The sequence below is a fragment of the Humulus lupulus genome, chromosome 9, assembly GCF_963169125.1.
Source record: "Humulus lupulus chromosome 9, drHumLupu1.1, whole genome shotgun sequence".
Classification (NCBI taxonomy): Eukaryota; Viridiplantae; Streptophyta; class Magnoliopsida; order Rosales; family Cannabaceae; genus Humulus; species Humulus lupulus.
This window is the reverse complement of record NC_084801.1, coordinates 5,075,642-5,101,666: the sequence shown is the minus strand read 5'-3', so window position 1 is coordinate 5,101,666 and position 26,025 is coordinate 5,075,642. Positions and strand designations below refer to the sequence as shown.

The window sequence follows — 26,025 nt, the reverse complement described above, 5'->3', positions numbered from 1 at the left end:
GCTTGACTAAACACAAGCTTTGAATGGAGGATCGATATATTTCTACATATACATATATATATATATGTATATATCTATATCCTCATTTGATCATATATGCTCAACAATATGGCTTCACAATGTGATACTGTACTATTACTATTTGTGCTCTTCTTGGCACCATTTCAGTGCAAAGCCCAATCTGGTTTTATTCTTCCTATGTATGAAGGTGAAATCTCTCTCTCTCTCTCTCTGTGTCTCTCTCTCTTTTCAAAACTACAATCCCCTATGATCTTGTGTGTGTATATGAAGAATATTTGATTAACGAGAAATTCTAGCAATTAAGTACTCCAAAGGGACTCGAACATGGGACTTTGTGCCACATGTCTGACTATTTGAGCTTCCCTTAGTATTCTTTTTCTTTCGAGTTGTGAAAGGTTCACCTTCTTTGGTTTATTATCATTATGCAGTGGAAGCCGTTAAAGAAATAGCTGCACAACTGAACAAGAAAGACTGGAACTTCGATGACCCTTGTAGTAACAAAACCACCATTGATGTCCCACACACAGATCAGTACGAAAATGTTATCATCTGCAAGTGCTCTATCTCTGATCAAACATGCCATATCCAAAGCATGTAAACCATTCTTTCCCTTAATTAAGACTTATTTCTACTATTTGAACTTTTGTTTTCCCTTGAATATAATCACAACTGTAAATTATATTTCTGACTTGGGAATTTTCTCTTGATATATAAATTATGCAGTATTTTTAAAGGGCAAGATCTTGATGGTGAGCTTCCATCAGCAATATGGAAGCTATCACACCTTAAGGAACTGTAATAAAAAACTTTTGATTTCCCATAATCTAGTCATTCTAACATAATTTTATTAACATGCTAATAATAGCAATAATCTTTCTTCCACCTTTGTAGTAATTTAGCCAGGAACTTCCTCAGTGGATTGATACCGCGACAGTGGGCTTTGACAAAATTGGAAAGGCTGTAAGATTCCATTTGGCCATAACATTCAAGATTAATTAAGCTGTAAAAGCTAGGCTTGTAGTAAACGATGGCATGATCGAATAATGTGGTGTATGCAGGAGCATTAGTGCGAACAATTTTTCAGGGCCAATCCCTGGCTATCTAGGAAACATAACCACTCTCAGATATTTGTATGATCTTTCTCTAAACCCTTTATTTCTCTCTTTTAAACTTCTTTCATTTGTTTATTAATAATAAGGGTTTAATTTAGAAAAAATGCCCCTTTGAGTCTTACTCTGTTCATTAACAAGAAAAACAATTTGTCAATATACAAGTCCTTGAGTTTTATAAACAATACTTGTTGAATATTTTTTCACAAATTTTTAGTTTTTGAATGATTTTTTATTTTGGATGATTCAAAACTGTACAATGTGTAAAAGTATTGGGAGGTGTATAAATATTTATTAGAATAATGTAAAAGTTATCCAAAAAACACAGGGGCCAGCCACATATATATATATATATATGCTAAAATATCCAATAATAAACTCTTATAATAAATTTCAGGTCCATGGAGAGCAACTTGCTTTCTGGAACTATTCCCTCTGAGTTTGGGAAATTGGTGAACTTGGAGGTGTTGTAAGTATCGCTAATCATTCAAAGTGACCATATTCTATTAGCCACTTAATAAAGTAATTAATAAGATGTCATTAATTTGTTCTTAATTGAAATGGTGTGAGTACAGGAATCTTAAAGCAAACAAGCTCACTGGAGAGTTCCATCTCACTAGTCTCACCAAGTTGACTCAACTGTAAGTGTATAATTTAAACTATAAATCCATAACCAAAATGAGCTAATAAGATTTTTGTGTTGAATTGTTGCCAGGATTATGTCAATTGAATATCTTGACTCATGCATGTCTACTCGTTGCAGTAGGATTAGTGGTAACAATTTCACAGGAAAGATGCCTGAGTTTGGAAATTGGAAACAAGTTCATAAATTGTAAGAGCTATATATTGAGCTTTTTGGGTTTCAAAATTTATGAGCAATTTATATTGATTTATACATACCACGTTCAACAGAGAGATGGAAGCAAGTGGTTTCAACGGGCCAATTCCTTCTAGTCTTTCTAACTTGACTAACTTAATACAACTGTAAGTTCTCTTTCATTGATTAAATCTTCATGTGTTTACTAACTTCATTTCTGACGAGGCCTCCTCCTTGAAATTGTCACGTTGTTATTCTTTGCAGAAGAATTACTGACTTAAATGGGGAGATCAGCTCAAATTTTCCGGACGTGAGAAAAATGATGAAATTAGAGAAATTGTGAGCTATATATATGCTTCATAAGATTTTGAAATAAGAGATCAACCCATGAAAAATTGAACATATAGGACCTTGTTTAAAATTTCAGGATACTGACGAGCTGTAAACTAAGAGGAAACATTCCTGAATATATTCGTACTTTGACGAATTTAACTGTCATGTAAATCTTCTATTTTCACTTTATCATCTATAGTTATTAACGTTAGCAAATTTTATTTGTTACACCAATTATCTTCTTTTACCGAACTAAATTTTCTCCATTCCATGACATAGCTAACATCTAAGCTTTTTATTTCCCAGAGATCTGAGCTTTAATAAACTAGAAGGGCCAGTTCCAAACTTTGGAAATATCAGGACATTGGAAACGATGTAAGTAATGCAAAAATAAGTAGGAAGAAGGCAATAAGGAAGGACCCTACAAGTCCTCAAATTTCATACTTTTTTTTATTTTTATTATTTATTTCGATTTATTTTTATACTGCTCATTTGGTTTCTCATGTGTTGTTATGCTCTTTTAGATATTTAACAAGTAACTTACTCAGTGGGCCTATTCCAGAGTGGATGAAGCTCAAAGATAGTCGCAAGTAATAAGTTACATTTCCTCTTTTACTTCTCTATCAAGTATTCGAGATTGGATTTCTTAATGTATTTCTTCTTTTGGCTTTACAATGTTTAGCTAATGAAGAAGTTTCTTACTATGTGCAGCAAAATAGATATTTCTTACAATAATTTTTCTGAGATATCTGAACCATCTACTTGCCAAGATTCGCTGTAAGGCCCTCTTTTCCATTCTTTTGTTCCTATATTTATTGCTTCATAATCATGTCAAACTAAATACACTTGTGATTTTCATCAGCAATCTATTCCGAAGCACATCTGGACAGAAAAATAACTCGTAAGCTTAAAAAACTATTGCAAAAATCAAAACATTACTTTTCATTATGATTTTTTTTAATATACTAACACTTGCTTGGAATATGATTATTATAGAATGCTCAGCAAGTGCCTGCCTCCATGTCCAAATGGTGAATGTCTTTCAAAACTAATCATTACATTGACTAACTAACCATTTCTTTTTTATGATATTATTCAATGTCATTTGATGTGTAGATCACTATTCATTGTATATAAATTGTGGTGGAAAACAAACTACCATTGGAGACATCAAGTATGAAGGGGATCAGGACCTGGGAGGCGCTGCAAAATTTGTCCAGAACTCAGCCATTTGGGGATTTAGCAGCACTGGTGATTTCAGGGATATTGATGATACATCAACAGATTACATAGCAAACAATGTGTCTGTATTAAAAATGAGCAATTCTGAGCTCTACACAACCGCACGCCTCTCTCCTCTTTCGCTAACTTATTATGCTCGTTGCTTAGCAAATGGAAATTACACCGTGAAACTTCATTTTGCAGAGATAGTACTAAGAGACAACAGATCTTATTATAGTCTTGGAACACGAATATTTGATGTTTATGTTCAAGGAAAATGGGAGTTGAAAGATTTCAACATTGAAAATGAAGCTAATGGAGTTGATAAAGAAAGTATCAAAGTTGTTAAGGCAGTTGTGAGTCATAAGACTTTAGAGATCCGCCTCCAATGGGCTGGGAAAGGGACAAGGAATATTCCAAGGCAAGGAATGTATGGTTCTTTGATATCGGCAATCTCAATAGATTCTGGTAAGTAACTTAATTGTATATATTAAAAGGATGAAATCAGTATGTTCATAGTGAAAAGCAATATTTCAAATACTTTTTTATCTCATTGATGTTTTCTTTTGTAGATTTCAAACCTCCAAAAAAGAGAAAAGCAACAAAGCTCATCATAATTGGAGCTGTTTCAGCCTTTTGTCTTCTATTCATAGCGTTAGGGATTCTCTGGTGGAAGGGCTATCTTGGAAGCAAGGAATCAAAGGATGATGGTAATGAATATACTTTCATCAACTTTCTCATGGCAGAAAAGTGAATTTTACACTTGTGCATTTCCCAAAAGAACTTGTGAAGTTGCTACTCAGTGAAAAGTATTAAAAATACATTAGAAAATCTAGTAAGCTCAAAAAAATAAAAAGCAACTGCAGGATTCACTATGCATTACTACATATCGTTTTACTATAAATACAGAAAGGCTTTTTAACAGCTAAAATCCCTAACCTCGCCCGAAATTTGCACTTAAGTTAATATTTTTGCATTTAAATCCCCAACTTAGCTAATTTTTGGCCTCCTTGCTAATTATCTGTCAAAAAATCTGCTTAACCCATTGTGATATGCACATGTCACTCTGATTTAGTTATCCTTTTTATTTTGTTCCTTTTCAAGACACACAACAAGACATTTAGTTCTATCATATTCATATGTTAAAGTTCCACTCCTTTTTATCTTTATCTTTGTGGTGTATTCTTCTTCACTCCTTCTTCACTTAAATTTAGCTTTGAGTGTGTGTATCGAGGAGAACTTCATGCGAAGGAACCGTTTCTCTGATACCAACTGTAATGACCCACTAATCTAGACTATTTGGACCATTAACGAAACTATACATAAAACTTACAATTTTGCGGAAATACCATAATTTTATTGAGTAACTTGTGAAAATAAGAGTTACTTACAAAATAGAATACTAAGAAGGATATGGGATCCCATTGTCTTTAAAAACAAAAACATGATTTAAATGAAAAGAACTACATAAGAAATGCGGAAAATACATATAAAACCATAAAGAGGTAAAATGAGACTACATCCTCGAATCGAATAACGCTCAGCCCCTTGACTCCATTCACCATCGATACACATCCTCTAAGCGTCACGAATCTTACCGCCTCTAAAGCTATTTTCCTGCACATAAAACAAAAAGGAATGAGCCTAATGCCCAGCAAGGAAAATCTAACACATAGTCATAAACATAAATTTCATAATAACCGTAAAGACATATCATAACACTTAATACATACACTAATTATAATGGCCATTATTACTTGGGGTCCCATAGACTAAACAAGCTTATGCCCATGAGATTAGTGGGGTCCTACTAGCTAAGTAGGCATATGCCCATAATCTTTTTGGGGTCTTGTTAGTCAAATAGGGCATAAGCCCAAGCCTACAAACATACACATTCATAACATATTCATAACATATCATATTTCATAACATAACACATAAGATAACATAAGCAATACACATATAGATTCTATCCTATTTTCCTTACCAAAGTTACCGGGATATGATGGACTGAGTTGGGACTTTTGGAACACTCCTAAACCATATGAGAAAGAGTGAGTCTTAAGAAGAAGAAATGAAAATGAATAGGAAGACTAAACCATTGAGAAATATGCTTACCACAACTTATGTGCTTAAGAACTTGGATTCCCTAACCAAAATAAGAATGAGGTTAGGGGACTGAGTAGAAGGCTTTGAGAAAGAAAATAACATGAAACAAATGAAAAAGAGTTTCGGGTTTACCTCAAAGACTTGTAAGACCAATCTACACCTCAAACCGAAATACCATAAAACCTTACTTCCCAAAGTGTTTGATAAGCTTATGATGATCAAGCTTATGATTCCCCAACCCAGGTGTTTAACTCTCACACTCTCCTAGCAATCTTGCAGCCTCTGAACTTAGAGTAAAAGGTGAATAATGGCTGGGTACTAGGTCCTATTTATAGAGTTCTAGGAATAAAAATCTTCTTTTTAGCTTTGAATAAAAATAATAAATTTAATTGAAAATATTTGAATATCCTTCAGCCAAAGGCTTAGGAATTGTTCAAATTTTTCAGAGAGATTTAAGGATTCAAAGCTTGATTTTTAAAATAATAAAAACAAATAGAATCCTAACTTCTAACTCCCTAAATCTCGTAACTCTAAACTCCCCTTCAGTAAAATCAACATATCTGACGCTGTAGAACTCCGATTTGGACTCTCTTCATACCGTTAGAAATTTCATTAAATTATCTACAACTTTTAAGAAATACTATTTTTCGAAATTCCTAATATAACTGGGTCAAAAACAGGTCAGAAGTTACAGTACCCTAAAGTTACGAAAAATCTATTTACAACCTAATTCACAAATAAATAAAATTGTGACAATTATCATGCTCCTATCAGATTTTGGTGAATACTAAGTCTTATATTTCTCTTATTTTATCATTAAAATAATAATTCCTTAATAATCATACATAAGACAAGTGTTACTATCTTATTGGGTTTATCTAAACCTTATAATATAATAAATATCATCATCAATATCAGTCATATTAATCAAACCTTAGGTTAAAATTAATATTCTTAAACTATAGGTTAAACTTAGAAAATCTACAAGTACTACTATGAGTGTCCAAATAATTCCCGGTCTGAACCAAAAATCCACAGTAACAAAGATAATACTATACATACTATAATACTACTAAATAATTAGCTAAGTAAAGTTCTTGGATTCTACAGTATTGCTGGAGAAGTTTGAGGAGAAGGAGTCAGAGTTTAAAGATAACAAGGGTGGTTTGAAAGTGTATTCTCGCCGGCAAAATTACGGTGGCGTAGACAGTAAGTATTTTATGGAAGATCTTGATAGGGGGAGCCTTCTTTTGAAACTGTAGGAGAAGAGGAGGATCTTGTTTTCCCAATCGATGAGGAGCTTGATTCAGGCAGCTCAGAAGATGAATATGTGGATGAGATTGGAGACGGCGAAATAAATGACAAAGAGGACTGTGTTGAGCAGGTGGGATGGAGGAAGGAATGAAGAATGCACTCAGGTTGAGGAAGATCAGGGGACTGCGTGCGTAGAAGGGTCGTCAGAGGGAGGTGTTTCGCAGGGAAGGCCTGCCTCTATCGACAATATTAGGAGCAAGGAAGAGGAGAAGTTGAGTGAGTCCGCTAGACTTCTTAAGTCTATGGATTCTCTGGGTGTATCGGTGATCCATTCTGCTTTGGGAGGGGAAAGTTTAGGAGACTCTGTCAGCCTATCTGAGAAAAGTTACCGGGAATTATGCAGGCTGAGCTTTGATGTTAACTATGGAAACAGGAAAAAGAGGGGCTTGGGGCACAGTTACAATTTATGAGGATGCTTACTTGGAATGTAAGAGGTTGTGGCAACAAGAGCAAACGGAAAGTAATTAAGGAATTGATCTGTAAAGTAAACCCAGACATTATTGTTCTTCAAGAGGTAAAAAGGAGTTCCGTTGACAGAAGTTTTATTCAACGCATTTGGAGATCTAGGTTTAAAGCTTGGATTTATCAGCATCCATTAGGCCGTTCGGGAGGCACATTGGTAGTTTGGGATACGAGGTGTGTTTCTGTACTTGATTCTTTAGTTGGGGATTTCTCAGTCTCAATTTGCTTGGAGGCTGAGGGGAAGGGTCCCTGGTGGTTCTCAGGTGTTTACGGTCCTGTAGTCTATGGTAGGAGAGACAGTTTTTGGGATGAATTGGCTGGGTTGAGTGCTATTTGTGGAGATTACTGGTGTGTTGGGGGAGATTTCAATGTGGTTAGAAGAATTGAGGAGAAGTTGAATAGCAGTTCTAACACTAGGAGCATGAAGATGTTCGACGCTTTGATTAGAGAATTAAAATTGGTGGATCCAAAGCTTCAAAATGGTCGTTATACATGGTCAAATTTCAGACACAAGCCAATTTGTTGTAGGCTGGACAGGTTTTTTCACTCTCCTTCGTGGTCGGAATATTATCCCTTCATTCGGTAGGAGGTTTTGGTTCGGGTAGTTTCTGATCATAGTTCGGTAGTGTTGGACTCTAGTCCTCCGTCTTGGGGCCCTTCTCCTTTCAGATTTGATAATGCTTGGTTGGAGCACAAGGATTTCTCTCATCTTTTCCAGAAGTGGTGGGGCCCAGCTAAGGGGCAAAGGGAATCGGGCATGATATTTATGTCAAAACTAGACTCTATTCGTGGTCATATTAGGAAGTGGAGTCTTCATGTCTTTGGGGAGAGGAAAATGCGGAAACATTTCTTGGAAAGGAGACTGTTTGAGTTGGATAGATTGGAGGAAGGGGGATCTTGGAATGAGAATCTTCTTTTGGAACGATCAAAGGTGAAGGAGGATTGGCAGCAAATTGTTTTTGAAGAAGAAAAAAGTGTGTGGTTTAAGGTTAAGTGTCGATGGGCAAAGGAAGGGGATGCTAACTCCAAAATTTTCCATAGCATTCTTAGTGCTCGGAAAGCAAGGAATTTCATTTCTAGGATTGAGGAAGATGATGGTACTATTTGGGATAAAGACCCCGATATTGAAAGGGCTATTGTGGGCTTTTATTCAACTTTGTATTCGGCGATGCCGAGAGATTGGGTGGGTGTGGACGGGATTTCCTGGTCTCCAATTTTGTCGGTTATGGCTTCTTTACTTGAGCGTCCTTTTGCTGAAGACGAGATCAGACAAGCGGTTTTTACGTGTGATGGCACTAAGGCCCTGGGGCCAGATGGGTTTTCCATTGCTGTTTATCAGAACAATTGGGAGGTAATGAAAAAGGATTTGATGGATGTATTTCATGATTTTTTCAAGGACGGTGTTATCCACGAAAGGATCAATGAAACTTTCATTTGCCTGATTCCGAAGAAATTGAACAGCTGTCGGGTAAGGGACTACAGGCCTATCACTCTAGTCACTAGTCTGTACAAAATTATTTCAAAGGTGTTGGCTTATAGGCTTCGAGGAGTTCTCTCAGACACAATTGCAGAAAATCAAGGTGCTTTTGTCGAGGGGAGGCAGATCTTGGACACAGTTCTGATTGCAAATAAGGCAGCGGAGGAATATAGAAGCAAAGGAAAAAAAGGTTGGGTGTTCAAAATAGACTTCACCAAAGCTTATGATTGTGTGGACTGGGATTTCTTGGAGTTAGTTTTGGAAAGGAAGGGTTTTGGTGAAGTTTGGAGGACGTGGATGCGTGGGTGTTTATCCTCCACTTCTTACTCCGTCTTTGTGAATGGCCGGCCGAGAGGAAATTTTAAAGGTTACAGGGGTATTCGCCAGGGGGACTCTTTGTCTCCATTCTTGTTCACTTTGATAGCGGATGTTTTAGGTAGAATGGTAGATAAAGCTAAAAGTGCCTCGGCTCTAAGAGGTTTCTCGGTGGGCAAGGATAAAGTGGATGTGAGCCACCTTCAGTTTGCAGACGACACGATTTTCTTCGCAAATGATGAGGAGTCGCTGGTAGTTCTTTTGGACATTCTAAAGGTCTTCGGTGGAGTTTCGGGGTTATCTATCAATTTGCAGAAATGTCAGCTGCTGGGGATTAATTTGCAGAAAGAGATGGTGGATCAGAAAGCTAGTGAGATTGGGTGTGAAGTGGGTGATTGGCCTATTCAGTATTTGGGGCTTCCTTTGGGGGCTTCTCCACGCTCCAAAGGGTTTTGGGACCCGGTGTTATCTAAATGTGCTACTCGTTTGGATTCCTGGAAGAGTGTGTTTCTGTCTAGAGGAGGGAGGCTGACTCTTATTCAATCTGTTCTGTCTTCCATTCCCGTGTACTACCTGTCGCTTTTTTGTATCCCTAAGAATGTGGCGATGACAATTGAGAAACTGATGCGCGACTTTTTTTGGGAAGGTGCGGACAATTCAGGTGCCGATCATTTGGTTTCCTGGGTCGATGTTTGCAATTCTCGTAGTCACGGAGGCTTGGGGGTTGGGAATTTGGTTTTGAGGAATAAGGCTTTTCTTATGAAGTGGTTGTGGCGGTTTCCATTGGAAAAGAATTCTTTATGGCATAGGGTGATCAGTAGTAGGTATGGTGAAGATGCTGGCTTCTGGGATACAAACGTGGGGAGTAGATTTTCAGTTCGTGGTCCGTGGAGAGATATTTCTATGTTGTACGAGGAGTTCAAGCGTAGGGTCTTTTTCAAGGTGGGGAGGGGTGACAGGATTCGCTTTTGGGAGGATAAGTGGATTGGTGATTCTTCCCTGAGCTCACGGTTCATTGATCTAGTCAGGGTGTCCGAGGCAGTGAATGTTTCGATCAGAGACTTGGTGGTGGCTGATGGTGGTATTAGCTCGGAAGGTCTCGGCTGGGATTTCCGTTTTAGAAGGAATTTATTCGACAGGGAGATTCCTAGCTTGATTGAGATGTTAGATTTGATTAAGGATGTGCATCTGCCGGAAATTTTAGAAGACAAAAGGATCTGGAAACCAGACAATAGCGGGGTTTTCAGTTGCCATTCGGCCTTTCGCAGCTTAGCCTATGATCATTTAGGGCCAGAGTGGCCGTGGGCAAGGAGGTTATGGAAAAGTGGTGTCCCATACAAAATTAAAGTGTTTGGATGGTTATTATTCCTTGACAAATTGAGTGTCCATGAGAATTTGCAGAGGAGGAGACCTTTCCATTCCTTGTCGCCCAATCGGTGTGCTAACTGTAATAACAACAGCGAGTCAGTGGGACATTTGTTTCTTCGGTGCTCTTTCGCCAGCATCTTTTGGAATAAAGTATTACAAGAATTCGGGGTCGGTTGGTGTATGTCTTCCTCCTGTGCGCAATTGTTTCTCTCTCATTTGAAGGGAGGAAAGAGGGTGACGCATTTATGGCACTGTACCGTCCTCGCTACATTTTGGGCTATTTGGTTGGAGAGAAATTCGAGGACTTTTGACGATTCATCTTCTTCCGTGGACAACCTTTGGGATAAAATCAGGTTCTGGGTTGCCACTTGGGTGTATAGAACGAAAGAGTTTGAGGGTGTGTTCTTTCTGGATCTTCGTAGGGAGTGGGTGCATGTAATGACCCACTAATCTAGACTTTTTGGACCATTAACGAAACTATACATAAACTTACATTTTTACGAAAATACCATAATTTTATTGAGTAACTTGTAAAATAAGAGTTACTTACAAATAAATACTAAGAAGGATATGGGATCCCATTGTCTTTAAAAACAAAACATGATTTAAATGAAAAGAATTACATAAGAAATGCGGAAAATACATATAAAACCATGAAAGATAAAATGAGACTACATCCTCGAATCGAATAACGCTCGACCCCTTGACTCCATTCACCATCGATACACATCCTCTAAGCGTCACGAATCTTACCGCCTCTAAAGCTATTTTCCTGCACATAAAACAAAAAGGAATGAGCCTAATGCCCAGCAAGGAAAATCTAACACATAGTCATACACATAAATTTCATAATAAACGTAAAGACATATCATAACACTTAATACATACACTTATTATAATGGCCATTATTACTTGGGGTCCCATAGACTAAACAAGCTTATGCCCATGAGATTAGTGGGGTCCTACTAGCTAAGTAGGCATATGCCCATAATCTTTTTGGGGTCTTGTTAGTCAAATAGGGCATAAGCCCAAGCCTACAAACATACACATTCATAATGTATCATATTTCATAACATAACACATAAGATAACATAAGCAATAAACATATAGATTCTATCCTATTTTCCTTACCAATATACCGGGATGATGAGAACAAAGTCGGGATTTTGGAACACTCCTAAAAACCATAATGTAGAGGTGAGTATACTAAAGAAAAGAGATGGAAAGAATAAACTACACCATCGAAACAATACTTACCAATGAAAACCTTAAGTTCGAAGAACTTAGATGCCTAAGAATAGAAAAAGACTGAGTTAGGATTTGAGTAGAGAAGAACTATAAGAATCAATACAGAAAGGAACTAGAATTAGGAATACCTTGAATGCTTCTATGACCAAACTATACCTCGAAACCGAAATACACTATAACCTTACTTCCCAAGTGTTTATTAAGCTTATAATGATTAAGCTTATAATTCCCAACCCAAGTGTTTACACTCTCACAATAACCTAGCAACTTGCAGCCTCTGAACTTAGCTTGATGAATGAATGAAAAATGCTTGGTGCTAGGTCCTATTTATAGAGTTCTAGGAATAAAAATCTTCTTTTTGGCTTTGAATAAAAATAATAAATTTAATTGAAAATATTTGAATATCCTTCAGCCAAAGGCTTAGGAATTGTTCAAATTTTTCAGAGAGATTTAAGGATTCAAAGCTTGATTTTTAAAATAATAAAAACAAATAGAATCCTAACTTCTAACTCCCTAAATCTCGTAACTCTAAACTCCCCTTCAGTAAAATCAACATATCTGACGCTGTAGAACTCCGATTTGGACTCTCTTTATACCGTTAGAAATTTCATTAAATTATCTACAACTTTTAAGAAATACTATTTTTCGAAATTCCTAATATAACTGGGTCAAAAACAGGTCAGAAGTTACAGTACCCTAAAGTTACGAAAAATCTATTTACAACCTAATTCACAAATAAATAAAATTGTGACAATTATCATGCTCCTATCAGATTTTGGTGAATACTAAGTCTTATATTTCTCTTATTTTATCATTAAAATAATAATTCCTTAATAATCATACATAAGACAAGTGTTACTATCTTATTGGGTCTATCTAAACCTTATAATATAATAAATATCACTATCAACATCAGTCATATTAATCAAACCTTAGGTTAAAATTAATATTCTTAAACTATAGGTTAAACTTAGAAAATCTACAAGTACTACTATGAGTGTCCAATTAAATCCCGGTGTGAACCAAAATCCACAGTTATAAACATACTACAACTAATACTAGCTATTACTACTACTACTACTACTACTACAATCTAACTAGCTAAGTAAATTCTGGGACTCTACAGTGCATTTGTGGTCTTAACTTTTGTTTATTTATTTTTCACTATGTTACTCCGGTATTCCTCCGCCATAAGTGAGGGTTTTCAATATTATTGAGAGGAGGTCATTTCGACCTCTTACTCTTTTTTCAAAAAAAAAAAAAAAAGTGGAAGCTTTTCAATAAGATAACAATATATGTATATATAGTGTGTTCACATTCCTAGGTTGGGCTTGCTTCCCCTGTATAATGTTGATGTTCTTCATTATATTGGGACCTAAAACTTTGTATTTTTTGGTCGTATTTATTGCTGAATATTATGTGTATTATTGACTTGACATCAGGAACTGCAACAAATAATGATTTGATTTGGACAAGTACTAACTTGAAGAGAGGAAACGATCAACCCGAGCTTCATTTTTTTGAGTTGGATAGCATACTAATGGCCACAAACAAGTTTAGTATTACAAACAAACTTGGTCAAGGAGGATTTGGTCCTGTTTATAAGGTCATTTGGTTTTCAATAGTTTACATAGAATCTAATACACTACAATAATAATGGAGAAATGCAGGTGAATGGGTGAGTGAATGAGCTAATTAGTTAGCTATGTTTGGAAATTTACAGGGACAACTACATGGGAAAGAAGTTGCAGTGAAAAGATTGTCTAGCAGCTCGTCACAAGGCTACGAAGAATTTAGGAATGAAATAATATTGATCTCCAAACTGCAACATAGAAATCTTGTTAAGCTCATTGGTTGCTGCATTGAAAATGGAGAGAAGTTATTAATATACGAGTTCATGCTCAACAAGAGCTTAGATACTTTTATTTTCGGTTAGTCTCTCATCTTTATCCGCATTTTTATCCTTCAGTTAGAAGTATATTTGTTGGACAATGTCACTAATTAACTTTTAGTGGTGTGATTTGGTTTCTTATATAGATGATAGAAGAAGGGTAGAGCTTGATTGGGCCATACGGTTCAACATTATTGATGGCATTGCGAGAGGTCTTGTGTATCTCCATCGCGATTCCAGTTTGAGGGTGATACATCGAGATTTGAAGGCCAGTAATATTCTATTGGATGAGAAGATGACTCCAAAAATTTCTGATTTTGGATTAGCAAGGATTTTTGAAGGCACTTTAGATCTAGCAAATACTCATAGGGTGGTAGGAACAATGTAAGCATCCTTCTTTTAATTTGATTTGATAGTACATTGTTGTTATAGCATTTGGCATCTAATTTAGAGGTGTGTTTAATCAATTGCAGCGGCTATATGTCTCCAGAGTACGCATTGAGAGGAATCTTCTCGGAAAAATCTGATGTGTTTAGCTATGGCGTGTTATTACTAGAGATAATAAGCGGGAAAAAGAATACTAGCTTCAAGGATGAGGATCAATACCAAGGCCTTATTGCATATGTGAGTAGTTCACAAAAGAAATTTCTCAAATTGTGTTATTATGTTTGTGTGTTGTGGAAAATTGAGGCTGATATTAATGTAATGAAACAGTCATGGCAGCTATGGAGTGAAGGCAGAGGAATAGAGTTGGTGGATGAAGCATTAGGCGAGTCATATAATGAATCAGAGGCATTGAAATGCATACACATTGGGCTTCTGTGCATTCAAGACTTTGCCACAGATAGACCTTCCATGGCTCAAGTAGCTTCCATGTTAAGTAACCAAATATTTGATCAACCTCAACCCAAACAACCTGTTTTTACTTTTCAAGCCAGCAGTAGTAGTTATGATCCTTCCATACAAAGTGGTAATAGATGCTCTGTCAATGAGGCCACTGTATCAATGGTTGAACCACGATAAAAAAAAGAAAAACTTCAACTGTAAATTATGTTAAATGCATATTGGGCTACACCTACGCTATTCAATATTTTCTTTTAAATTTAATGAACTCCATTTTGTTAAAACTTGAAAGGAAATTACTCTAATGATTGCAACAAAACCAAATGTTCTTTTTGTAGAGTTAAATTTGTACAGTTATAACAATACTCAACTCAAGCACATTATGTTACTAGATTTTTAGAGTCAGATTTGTTCGATCTCTAGCTGTACTGTGGAAAATCAGTTGAAGTTGTAGCTGTACTAACATATATATAAGTGGTAAGAAGTACTAAAACTGTCATACTGGTTCTTGATTTTCTTGGCTGATTGGAGTGCTAATAAGTAAATGTTTTTTTGCCTTTGCCATTGCAATTGTTGATTTGTTGTAATAGAACAACTCAGTAGCTTCGTCTTGCTTTTCTCCAATATCTTTTAAAAATCTTCTAAGCCAAAAATAACTTGAGAGGTTGCAGCTGAGGATGATATATGCTCTGCTTCAGCTGAGGATTGAGCAATTGATTGTTGCTTCTTGGATAGCAAAGAAAATACATTTCTAATTAAATAGCGATTAACGACTTCAATTTGTCCATCAATTTAAGGGTAATAAGTCATGCTAGAATTGAGTGTTGTGCCTTGCATTTTGAAGAGTTTTCTCCAAAATCAAGTCATGAAAATTTTATATCTGTCCATTATGATTGATTGAGGTATTCCATGTATTCAAACCACTTCTTCAATAAATACTCTGCCCACTATAGTTACTATATAGTGTTTTAGTGTAATAAAATGGACCCTGTGGAGGCAAAGATTGGAAAAGTAGCTTACAAGTAAGAGCTACCCCTACAGCAACAATGTATCAGTCTTTCATTTCTTAGCTTCGGCGTGCCATTAGATTGACCTTGGAAACCACTACTATCCTTCCCTAGCTAGCTCACAACCAAGTTAGAGATGAAGGTTCTAAACATGTTCACAGTTATTAAAGAAAGTGGCGAGAAGCCATAAGTTCTTACAAAGTGAAAAACCTATTACTACTCTAATGATATAGTTGTACAAGTTAACTAGCTTACTCACCAAAGGTACAATTACCTTTTTTTCTAAAGTATGTCAAATAGTAGACATAACATTTCATAAATACGATAATTGGTTAATTATTCTATTGTAATTAATTAGTTCTTCATTATTTCTCTATCAAGGAATTATGATTGGATTCACTAATCTATTTTTTTTTTCATTTGGCTTTACAATGTTTAGCTAATCAAGACAATTCTTACTGCAGCCAAATAGATATTTCTTACAATGTTTAACTTTGTGAGAATCCCTCTTTAACTTTCTCTTATTTCTATATCTTTGCATCATATATTATCATGTCAAACTGATCAATATACTTGTGTTATTCATCAGCAATCACTTCCGGAGCACATCTGGCTAGAAAAATAACTCATAAGCTTTAAATAAAAACTAAAACAAAAAGAACATTAGTTTTCATGATGATATTTCTTTACTAATGCTTGCTTTCAATATGATTAATATAGAATGCTCAACAAGTGCTTGGCTCCATGTTCAAAAGGTAAATAAGCCTCTTTCGAAACTACATATTAACTGGATTGACTATAAACCATTCTTGTTGTTTAGTTTTAATCAACATTGATTGATGTGTAGATCATTATTCACTGCATATAAATTGTGGTGGAAAACCAACTACTGTTGGAGGCATCAAGTATGAAGGGGATGAATTATGGGGGTTTAGTAACACTGGTGAAGCTATTGTAGGGAAAGCAAGAGTTGAAAGATTTCAACATTGAAAAGAAAGCTAATGGAGTTGATAAGGAATATATCGAAGTAATCAAGGCAGCTGTGAGATCCGCTTCCAATGGGCAAGGAAAAGAACAAAGAATGTTCCAAGCCGTGGAATGTATGGTTCTCTTATATCAGCTATTTCTGTGGAGTCCGGTAAGTAACTTAATTCTATATTGTATCAAGAAGGAACTAGCATATTCTTTTTTTTTTTTGAAAAAGAGACAAAGGTCAAAAGGCTGACCTTTACTCAAAAAGTTGAAAACCTCACTTGTGGCGGAGGAATACTGTGGTTACAAAGAGAAAAAACTAGACAAACAAAAGAAACCACAACAAAACCCACCCCCAAAAATTAAATCCAGAACTTGCTCCAATCTCTAATAAGGTCATAGTAGGCAACCCCCTCAAAACCTTTATTTCTATACACCCAAGTCGCCACCCAAAATTTTATCTTATCCCATATAGACTCTACAGGATTGCAAATATCTTTGAAAAGTCTGTTATTTCTCTAAAGCCATAAGGCCCAAAAAGTTGCTAACACAGTAGTTTGCCAAAGATGAGAAACTCGCCTGCCGCCCCCTAACTTAGTGAGAAACAATTGAGAACAGTTAGATGGCATACACCAAAGAATACCAAACTCAGCTAAGACTTTACCCCACACTTCTCTTGAAAAATGACACTTCAAGAATAAATGACTAGTGGATTCCCCTACCTGCTTACAACAAACGCACCAAGCCGGAGACAAACAATGGTAGGGTCTTCTTCTTTGCAAGTTGTCATGAACATTAATTTTATTGTTGAAAACTAACTAGCCAAACACTTTAACTCTGGAAGGAGAGACACTTTTCCACAAAGACTTTCCCCACTCCCGAACAGAACCCAGCTGAGCATAACTTAACCTCGTAAAGGCCGATTTGCAAGAGAATACTTCGTTAACGTCAGGTATCCAAGCCCTCCTATCTTCTAAAACTCCTGGTAGAGACACCCTCTCTAACAAAAGTAATAACTGAGAGAGACTGGTGATCTCCCTATCGAACAAATTCCTTCTAAAGTGCAAATCCCATCCCTGAGATTGGAGGCCCGCATCCCCTCTTAAGACCACCAAGTCCCTTATCAAACAATTTATGGAACTTGTAATCAAAAATAAATCTGGGAACTAGCATATTCATAGTGAAAAGGAAAACTGATTCTTATTTATTTATTGTTTTTCTATTTTACAATTACTGTTATTCCACTGATGTTTTTTTAGTTTTTTTTAGATTTCAAACCTCAGGACAGAAAAAAGACATAAAGTTCATCATCATTGGAGCAGTTTCAGCTTTTTGTCTTCTTTTCATAGGTTCTGTCATTTTTTGGTGCAAATGCTATATTGGAACCAAGGAATCTAGGGAGAAAGGTAAAAAATATATTGTCATCAAATTTCTACTCATTAGAAATTTTGTAAGGTACTCGGTTAAAAGAATTAAAGTTCAGATTTCCTACCTATGCTAGAAAAAGCAATTGCATGATTCATTATCTGCGCATTGCTACATATATTTGATATATAAATCACCAATAGTAAATGTCAAAATATGGTCAGAACTATTCAGACCAAAAATTCCACAAATCCAAATAATATGAATGAAACTGGAACTGGAACCTCGAGATCCAAATATTGAAATTGGAATTTGAACTACAAAAAATGGAACTGGGAAATCAAAGTGGAAGAAGTAAGAACATACCATAGACAAAGATAAAACAAACATAAAGAAAAGGTCATAGTTGAAATTAATGGCTGAAGTGCAAAAATTACCAGTGGAATTGAAATTATTTAAATACACATCTAAATACATATATACACATCTAAAAATATCTGGTTTTGCTACCCATGGAGGCTACTTACTGCAGCATTGCTTCAAAGTCGTTGGGGAAGAATATTTTCATGGGGTTCCAGACTTAACTAATATGATATATGTAGCCCAAAATAGCTAATTTTGAAGAAGTTGGTAACAGTAATTACATTAGAGATGAAATATGAAAACAGTAAAGTGGGGTTCAGCTTTGAATTTTCTCAATCATATTTTCATGGGGTTCCAGACTTAACTAATATGATATATGTAGCCCAAAATAGCTCTCCCTATCTATTTTTTTGTGAAACTTTAATTAAGCAAGTTATAATTTTGATAGTTACTATTGTATGCAGTGGAAGCCATTAGAGAAATGGCTGAACAATTGAACAAGAAAGACTGGAACTTCAGTGACCCTGCTTGTAGTAGCAAATCCACTATTGATATCCCACGTACAGATCAGTACAGCAATGTTATCATCTGCAAATGCTCCATCTCTGCTACTGAGTGCCATATCCAAACCATGTAAACTCCTCCCTTCCCTTCCCTTCCCTTGCTCATGGTTACATACATATACTTGTATTGAATCCTGACGTATGTTATGCATGTATGCAGTACTTTTACAGGACAGGATCTTGATGGTGAGCTTCCATCATCACTATGGAAGCTACCTTACCTTAAGGAAGTGTATGCGAAACCCTTTTATTCCCCATCATAGCTCATTCAAATACTTTCAAGATGCTAATAGTATTCTTCTTCTACCTTTTAGTAATTTAAGCTGGAACTTCCTCAGTGGTTCAATACCGCGAGAATGGGCTTCAACAAAGTTGGAACGACTGTAAGTTTCCATTTAACCATAAGAATCAAGATGAAGCTGTAAAGGTTTGTAGTAATTGATGGCATGATCGAACGAATGTGTGTTGCAGGCTCATTAGTGTCAACAATTTAGCAGGGCCAATCCCTGGCTATTTAGGAAACATAACCACTCTCACACATTTGTATGCTCTTTCTCTTTTAACCCTTAACTCTGCTCTTTTAATTATAGTCCTTTGCTTTGTTTATAATGATCTTCTAACCTTGGGAAGAACTATGCCTTTTCAGGGACTTGGAGAGCAACTTGTTTTCTGGAACTATTCCCTCTGAGCTTGGGCAATTGAACTTGGAAGTCTTGTGAGCATACAATTTTTTGTTCTTCTTTGTATTGTCTTTTCTTATGGTTTTATTTATACTTGTTTGAGTAGAGCTACATAAAGGAAAATGATATTAATTTAGCCTTGAAATGATGAGACTGCAGGAATCTTAATGCAAACAATCTCACTGGAGAGCTCCCTATGGCTCTTATTAGTCTCCCAAAGTTAACTGCGCTGTAAGTGACAAAATGTGCTATAACTTTATAAATGTAATAATAAACAGTCAATTAGAGTGGCTAAGTCTTGGTGTAACGTTTATTTTCACGTGTTGTGTTGTTCTACAAGAAATGAGCCAAGATATTTTGGTTGAATAATCGTCAATACTATGTCACTTTAATCTTGACTCATGTTCTTTCATTGCAGTAGGATCAGTGGTAATAACTTCACAGGAAAGATGCCTGAGTTTGGCAACTGGAAACAACTTCAGAAATTGTAAGAGCTATTGATCTCTTGTTTTTCAAAATTTATGAGTAGTTAATATTGATTTTACATACTACTCTCAACAGAGAGATTGAAGGAAGTGGTTTCAACGGGCCAATCTCATCTAGTCTATCTAACTTGAACAAGTTAACAGAACTGTAAGTTCTCCTTGATTTCTGTCTCCTTAAAATCTTGATATGTTTACTAACTTCATTCGTTGAAATTATCTTGTTGTTACTCTTTGCAGAAGGATTAGTGACTTACATGGGGAAAGCTCAGATTTTCCAGACTTGAGAAACATGACAAACCTAGATAGATTGTGAGCTATGTATAAGTACTTTTCTATGATTAATGAGATCAACCACGTTTGAACTTACTAAAACATTGTTTGACATTACAGGATGTTGAGGAGCTGTAATCTAAGAGGAAACATTCCTGAATATATTCCTACTTTGACAAGTCTATCTGTCTTGTAAACTTCTTTTCACTTGTTCTCAAATTTAGAAATATATTATCTGTCGTTATGATTACCCATGGCAATGAATTAGCTTTAGGAAATTCTTTTTTATTTACAAGTTTGTGTTTCCTTTTTTGGTTGGCATTATTGGAGGGCATTTGGTTTTCCAGTATAGTACTTGTGGTGCCTGAAAACACCAAACAAGAAACCATAAAACTTAACAAGAACAAAGAAAATGGCAGCCAAAACAGAGAACACAAATGAACACAACACAACAATTATTCTCTCATTTTTATTCCAAAAAATAAAATTAAACACAATTTGTTACACCAATAACCATCATTTACTGAACTTTACTCCATCACATAACTGCCATTAAGCTTTCTATTTTGTAGAGATCTTAGCTTTAATAAACTAGAAGGGCCAGTTCCAAATTTTGAAAATATAAGGGCATTGGATACAATGTAAGTAATGAAAAAATTAGTAGGAAGAAGGCCTCAAAATTTCATATTTCCATTTTATTCTGATTTTTTTTAAACTACTACTTATTTTCGTTCTTCTTATGCTGTTGTGTTGAACACTGAATAGGTATTTAACAGGTAACTTGCTCAGTGGGTCTATTCCAGAGTGGATCAATCTCAGAGATAGTCGCTAGTGAGTTGCCAATAACAGATCTTTGTAAGAAACTTTGTAAGAGTCCCTTTTTTTCTTTCTTTTATTTTGAGATCCATATTCATTGCATCATAATCATGTGAATCTAATAAATACACTTGCATTTTTCACCAGCAATCTCTTCCGGAGCTCATCTGGACAGAAAAACAACTCGTAAGCTTCAAAAAATAACTACTGCAACAACAAGAACATTAATTTTTATAATGATTTTACTATATACTAATGCTTGCTTTGAATATTATATATTAATATAGAATGCTCAGCAAGTGCTTGACTCCATGTTCAAGAGGTGAATCACTGTACTTTAAAACTATCCACCGTGGTATAGTCTTAATCAACGCTGATTTTTTGTGTGTAGATCATTATTCATTATATATAAACCACCATTGAAGGAGATGGTGGAAAAAAAACCACCATTGAAGGCATCATGTATGAAGGAGATGAAGACATGGGAGGTGCTGCAAAATTTGTCCATAACTCAGACATTTGGGGATTCAGCAACACTGGTGATTTCTGGGACGTATGGAGTACCACAAAGGACTACATAGCAGAAAATGTGTCTATACTCAGAATGAACAATTCTGAGCTTTACACAACCGCGCGTCTCTCCCCTCTTTCACTAACTTATTATGCTCGTTGCTTAGCAAATGGAAATTATACTGTGAAACTGCATTTTGCAGAGATAGTATTACGAGATAACAGATCTTATTACGGTGTTGGAAGGCGAATATTTGATGTTTGTGTTCAGGTACTCCTGATTTTTGTTGACAATCATTGCAACTTTTGAACTTATGCTTGACTGAGTTTAATTTTTATACGGAAACCTAGAAGTGGAAGATTTCAACATTGAGAAGGAATTTGTCAAAGTAGTTAAGACAATTGTGAGTCATAAGACACTAGATATTCGCGTTCAATGGGCTGGGAAAGGGACAAAGAATGTTCCAAAGAGAGGAATGTATGGTTCTTTAATTTCAGCTATTGCAGTGGAGCCTGGTAAGTATTTGTTGTCAAGAGGAAGCTAACATGTTTATAATGAAAAGTAAATTGATTTTCTTAATAGTTGTTTTTGCTTTACTACTTGCAAGTAATATTATCCCACTAATGTCTTCTATTGTAGATTTCAATCCTCCAATAAGGACCAAAGCAACAAAGTCCATCATCATTGGAGTTACTACAACTGTTCTTCTCCTTTCTATTGCTTTATGCATTCTTTGGTGCACCTCTTTCGGAAGGAAGGAATCAAGGGATGAAGGTAAAATAATGTATTCTCATTTTTTCTCATTCTTCTCTTATTGTTTCACAGGTTGTTTTATCTTGCTCAAATATTCATTTAAAGATGTATTACAAAAGAAATTGTTATTTCTTGTACAGTTTTGAAAGGATTAAATCTACAAATTGGTTTCTTTACCTTCAAACAAATTAAAGCTGCCACTAACAACTTCGATGCTGCAAACAAAATTGGAGAAGGTGGATTTGGGTCAGTCTACAAGGTATCTGTAACTCACTAATTAGTTCATGATAAACTTGATATCATAGCAAAATGAAAATAATCCCATATATTTATTGCAGGGTGTGTTATTAGATGGCACTATTATTGCAGTTAAGCAACTTTCTTCCAAATCAAAGCAAGGGAATCGTGAATTCATAAACGAAATAGGCATGATTTCTGCTTTACAACACCCAAATCTTGTCAAATTACATGGATGTTGTATTGAAGGAAAACAATTGTTGTTGGTATATGAATATATGGAGAACAATAGCCTTGCTCATTTCTTATTTGGTAAGCTTATCATCTATATTTGATTCTATTCTATAGATAATTAAGGAGTTTGTGTATTTTCATGAATTCATTGATTATCTTTAATATTTAGAAGGTCCTGAAGATGGTCAGTTGAAATTAGACTGGGATACTAGACAAAGAATATGCATAGGCATTGCAAGAGGTCTGGCTTTTCTGCATGATGAATCAACACTAAAAATTGTACATAGAGACATCAAAGCCACAAATATTCTACTGGATAAAGGCCTTACTCCAAAGATAGCTGACTTTGGTTTGGCAAAACTAAATGAAGAGGAAAACACCCACATAAGCACCAGAGTTGTTGGAACTATGTAAGCTCTAAGTTAAGTTGCATCATTATGATAAATAATCATGGAAATGATACTAATTTAGTTGATCCTATAATTAGTGATACCCTTTAACATGTAAAGTAAAATATATTCTTTATTATTCAATTTTATTGTGGTTGTTGCAGAGGATATATAGCCCCAGAATATGCCTTGTGGGGTTACTTAACTGATAAAGCAGACGTATATAGTTTTGGTGTTATGGCAATTGAAATTGTGGCTGGCAAAAACAACATGAGATATCGCCCAAATAAAAACTTTGTGTGCCTTCTAGACTGGGTACGTAGCATCGTATTTATAACATGATTTGACAACTTTTTTCAATTTCATATATGTTTCTATATATTGGTAATGGTTTATCTTCTTCTTGCTTGTTGCTTGTTGCTTGTTGCAGGCTATTTTCTTACAAGGAAGTGGAAATCTAATGGAGCTGGTGGATCCAAAGTTGGGGTCTAAATTCAGAAAAGAAGAGGCAAAAAGAATGATTGAAGTAGCTCTATTATGCACAAATTCATCACCTTCACTTCGTCCCACCATGTCTATGGTAGTGAGCATGCTCGAAGGTCAGACTCTTGTTCGTACGTTGAGTTTGCAACCACCAAGTGTTCATAGTGACCAATCAAGATTCCAAGCCTTGACAGAATACATGGATCAGTTGAGAGATGCAAATTCAGCAGATTCTTAGAGATTATATTGTGTTTATTCTTCATTTTTACAAGAATTGGTTCTTTCCCTTATGTTAATTAGATTATCGTGTCTCACGTGGAATAAGTCTAAGAATATTGAACAATTAATAAGAACATGTGTAATTCTACTAATAACCAATTGGTTTTTAGATGGAGCCTCATAATTCTTGTCAAACACGGTGGTACCAAATAGACTTAAATCTAAATTATCAGTAGCATACAACACAAACCTTCTACCATTACAAATCTCCTAGTGCTTCTCTTCAGCCATGTCAAAATCAAGAATTGAAATCATATAGAATATGCCTTAAAGAATATTCAAGTGGAAGATAATTTTAGAATAAACAAGTTCCACCAATTGTGTGGTAATAGTACTGTACCACAGTAGGTAAGTTACGCCAAAAAACATGGAATTACAACCAAATCTTTCTTCTTTTTTTTGAATAATTTAATCAATTATATAACATAAATTCAACACAAATAACGTACTTTTACTCTATTCATTCATGTACTTGGTATGGATATTACAGGAGGCATTTTATTTTCAATAATTATATTAAAAAGACTTTAAATATTGAACACAAATTACGTGTAAATAGTTTAAAATTAAGTCTATATATGTATTTAAAATTTATAAGAGTTCAAAATCATATATATCATATCGTCAAAAAAGATCATATTTAAAAATCTAATTTTAAAAGCCAACTATATATCCTTATTATATTCTAATATAAAAATACTGCAAAAAAGAAAAAATTAGAGTTGGCACAATAAAACTTGTTCCGAAGCAAAATAATACTGTTTAAAAAATAATGAAGCACAAATGGTACATTCTGTTATAAAACTATTAAGTATAAAGAAAATAAATAGACAGGATAACAAAGACATGTAAAGAGAGAGTGGGACTCTTGTTTATTATTTTAATGGGGATTGAACCATATTTATTTAAATATATATGATTTAGGAAAATCAAGTAAGTACTACAAATACAACAAAAAATTAATTGTTGATATTTAATTTTGGGTAACCTGGTGATTATCCATTATTATGATATTTGACTAAGTGGAATCTTTATAATTATGGACATCTATATATATAATATTTATAATAAATATTTCTCAATAATAATTTCAATTTTTTTTTTGGTTTCTTTAATAAAAAATATTGTATATTTTTCTGAATATCCAAACAAAATGAAATTTAAATAATATTTTCAATAAGAAAAATATTAGTACGTTACTATAAGTATATAATATATGTGGGATTACTTATGCAAAAGATCACTTAAAAGGACTTATTGGTCAATTTCTTTTTCAAGCACATGAATAAGTTGTAACTCTAATTTTTTTTATACAACATTATATATTGTAATAACAATTTAAAATGTCATACTTACTATATGTTTAACAACACTTTTATAATGTAATAGCAAGGCCTATAGGTTATTAGACTTGGAGCCTAAGGTGATAATTTAATAAAGAGAAGTGGAGTTCTTTGAGAATATGTTATATGGTGATAACAACTCTTAAGAACCCACAAATGTTGGAGAATCTTGTAAAGAGAAAGATTCAAAGGTTGATGAGCAACCTATATTGCCTCAGAGAAGCCAAAGGCTTAAATAGTTGGGATCAAATGAAAAATGTTCTCTAGTAGAGATACTAAATAGGGGTTTAATGTCTTATGGTGGGAAACATTGAAATTTTTTAATGATGACTAAAATTGGAAGACATTAAAACAGTGAGAAGACGTTGAAAAACGGGGGTTTAACATGTGTCCAATGAGGACTTCCAACGTTTCCCAGTGGGATTATGAGTTTTTTCAATGAATTTGTAGGATTTTCTTGGAGAATATAAGAGGTGAGAGAACTTAAGATTTTGACTCAAAATTTCTATTTCAAGCACACATTTGAGGTAAGTTTTCAAAATTACAAGTATAAATCATTATTAAAATGATATTTCGTGAGATTTTTCTTTATTAGTAGATTTTGAGTGGGTTTTTAAGAAAATAATTTTGTTGACAATGTAGAAAATAATTTTATTTTTACATATCACATTGTATAGATTTGATTAAAGTATATATGTTTATGATTTTTTTTAATTTTTATTATTATTTAATTCGAAAATTATGTAT

At 34.8% G+C, this 26,025-nt stretch overlaps 2 protein-coding genes across 4 annotated transcripts; both read left to right on the top strand.

Moving 5' to 3' along the window:
- Positions 1–73: 73 nt before the first annotated feature.
- On the top strand, positions 74–14,867 carry LOC133800626 (probable leucine-rich repeat receptor-like serine/threonine-protein kinase At3g14840). 3 transcript variants are annotated; one of them, XM_062238626.1, is made up of 23 exons: positions 74–208; positions 450–615; positions 745–816; positions 913–981; positions 1,080–1,151; positions 1,528–1,599; positions 1,706–1,771; positions 1,894–1,962; positions 2,043–2,114; positions 2,212–2,286; positions 2,375–2,446; positions 2,587–2,655; positions 2,805–2,870; positions 2,992–3,057; positions 3,143–3,181; positions 3,277–3,311; positions 3,397–3,969; positions 4,074–4,211; positions 13,237–13,400; positions 13,518–13,725; positions 13,832–14,069; positions 14,159–14,309; positions 14,400–14,867. In XM_062238626.1, the coding sequence occupies exons 1-23, from the start codon at positions 97–99 to the stop codon at positions 14,706–14,708; spliced, it is 2,973 nt and encodes a 990-aa protein (XP_062094610.1). In that variant the 5' UTR covers positions 74–96; the 3' UTR covers positions 14,709–14,867. The 3 variants fall into 3 exon arrangements, with proteins under 3 accessions (XP_062094610.1, XP_062094609.1, XP_062094611.1); XM_062238625.1 differs by having other exon boundaries at positions 1,846–1,962; XM_062238627.1 differs by lacking the exons at positions 14,159–14,309; positions 14,400–14,867 and having other exon boundaries at positions 1,846–1,962; positions 13,807–13,936.
- A 1,296-nt stretch (positions 14,868–16,163) lies between these two features.
- Positions 16,164–24,249, top strand: LOC133799306 (probable LRR receptor-like serine/threonine-protein kinase At1g07650). Its single transcript, XM_062237327.1, has 25 exons — positions 16,164–16,290; positions 16,383–16,673; positions 17,777–17,913; positions 18,700–18,868; positions 18,959–19,030; positions 19,113–19,181; positions 19,270–19,341; positions 19,445–19,513; positions 19,638–19,709; positions 19,897–19,965; positions 20,040–20,111; positions 20,201–20,272; positions 20,354–20,425; positions 20,806–20,874; positions 20,999–21,064; positions 21,197–21,235; positions 21,337–21,371; positions 21,475–21,795; positions 21,911–22,075; positions 22,200–22,334; positions 22,454–22,572; positions 22,652–22,862; positions 22,954–23,194; positions 23,338–23,488; positions 23,604–24,249. Exons 2-25 carry the CDS (start codon positions 16,594–16,596, stop codon positions 23,892–23,894), a joined length of 2,868 nt encoding a protein of 955 aa, XP_062093311.1. The 5' UTR covers positions 16,164–16,290; positions 16,383–16,593; the 3' UTR covers positions 23,895–24,249.
- Positions 24,250–26,025: the final 1,776 nt, after the last annotated feature.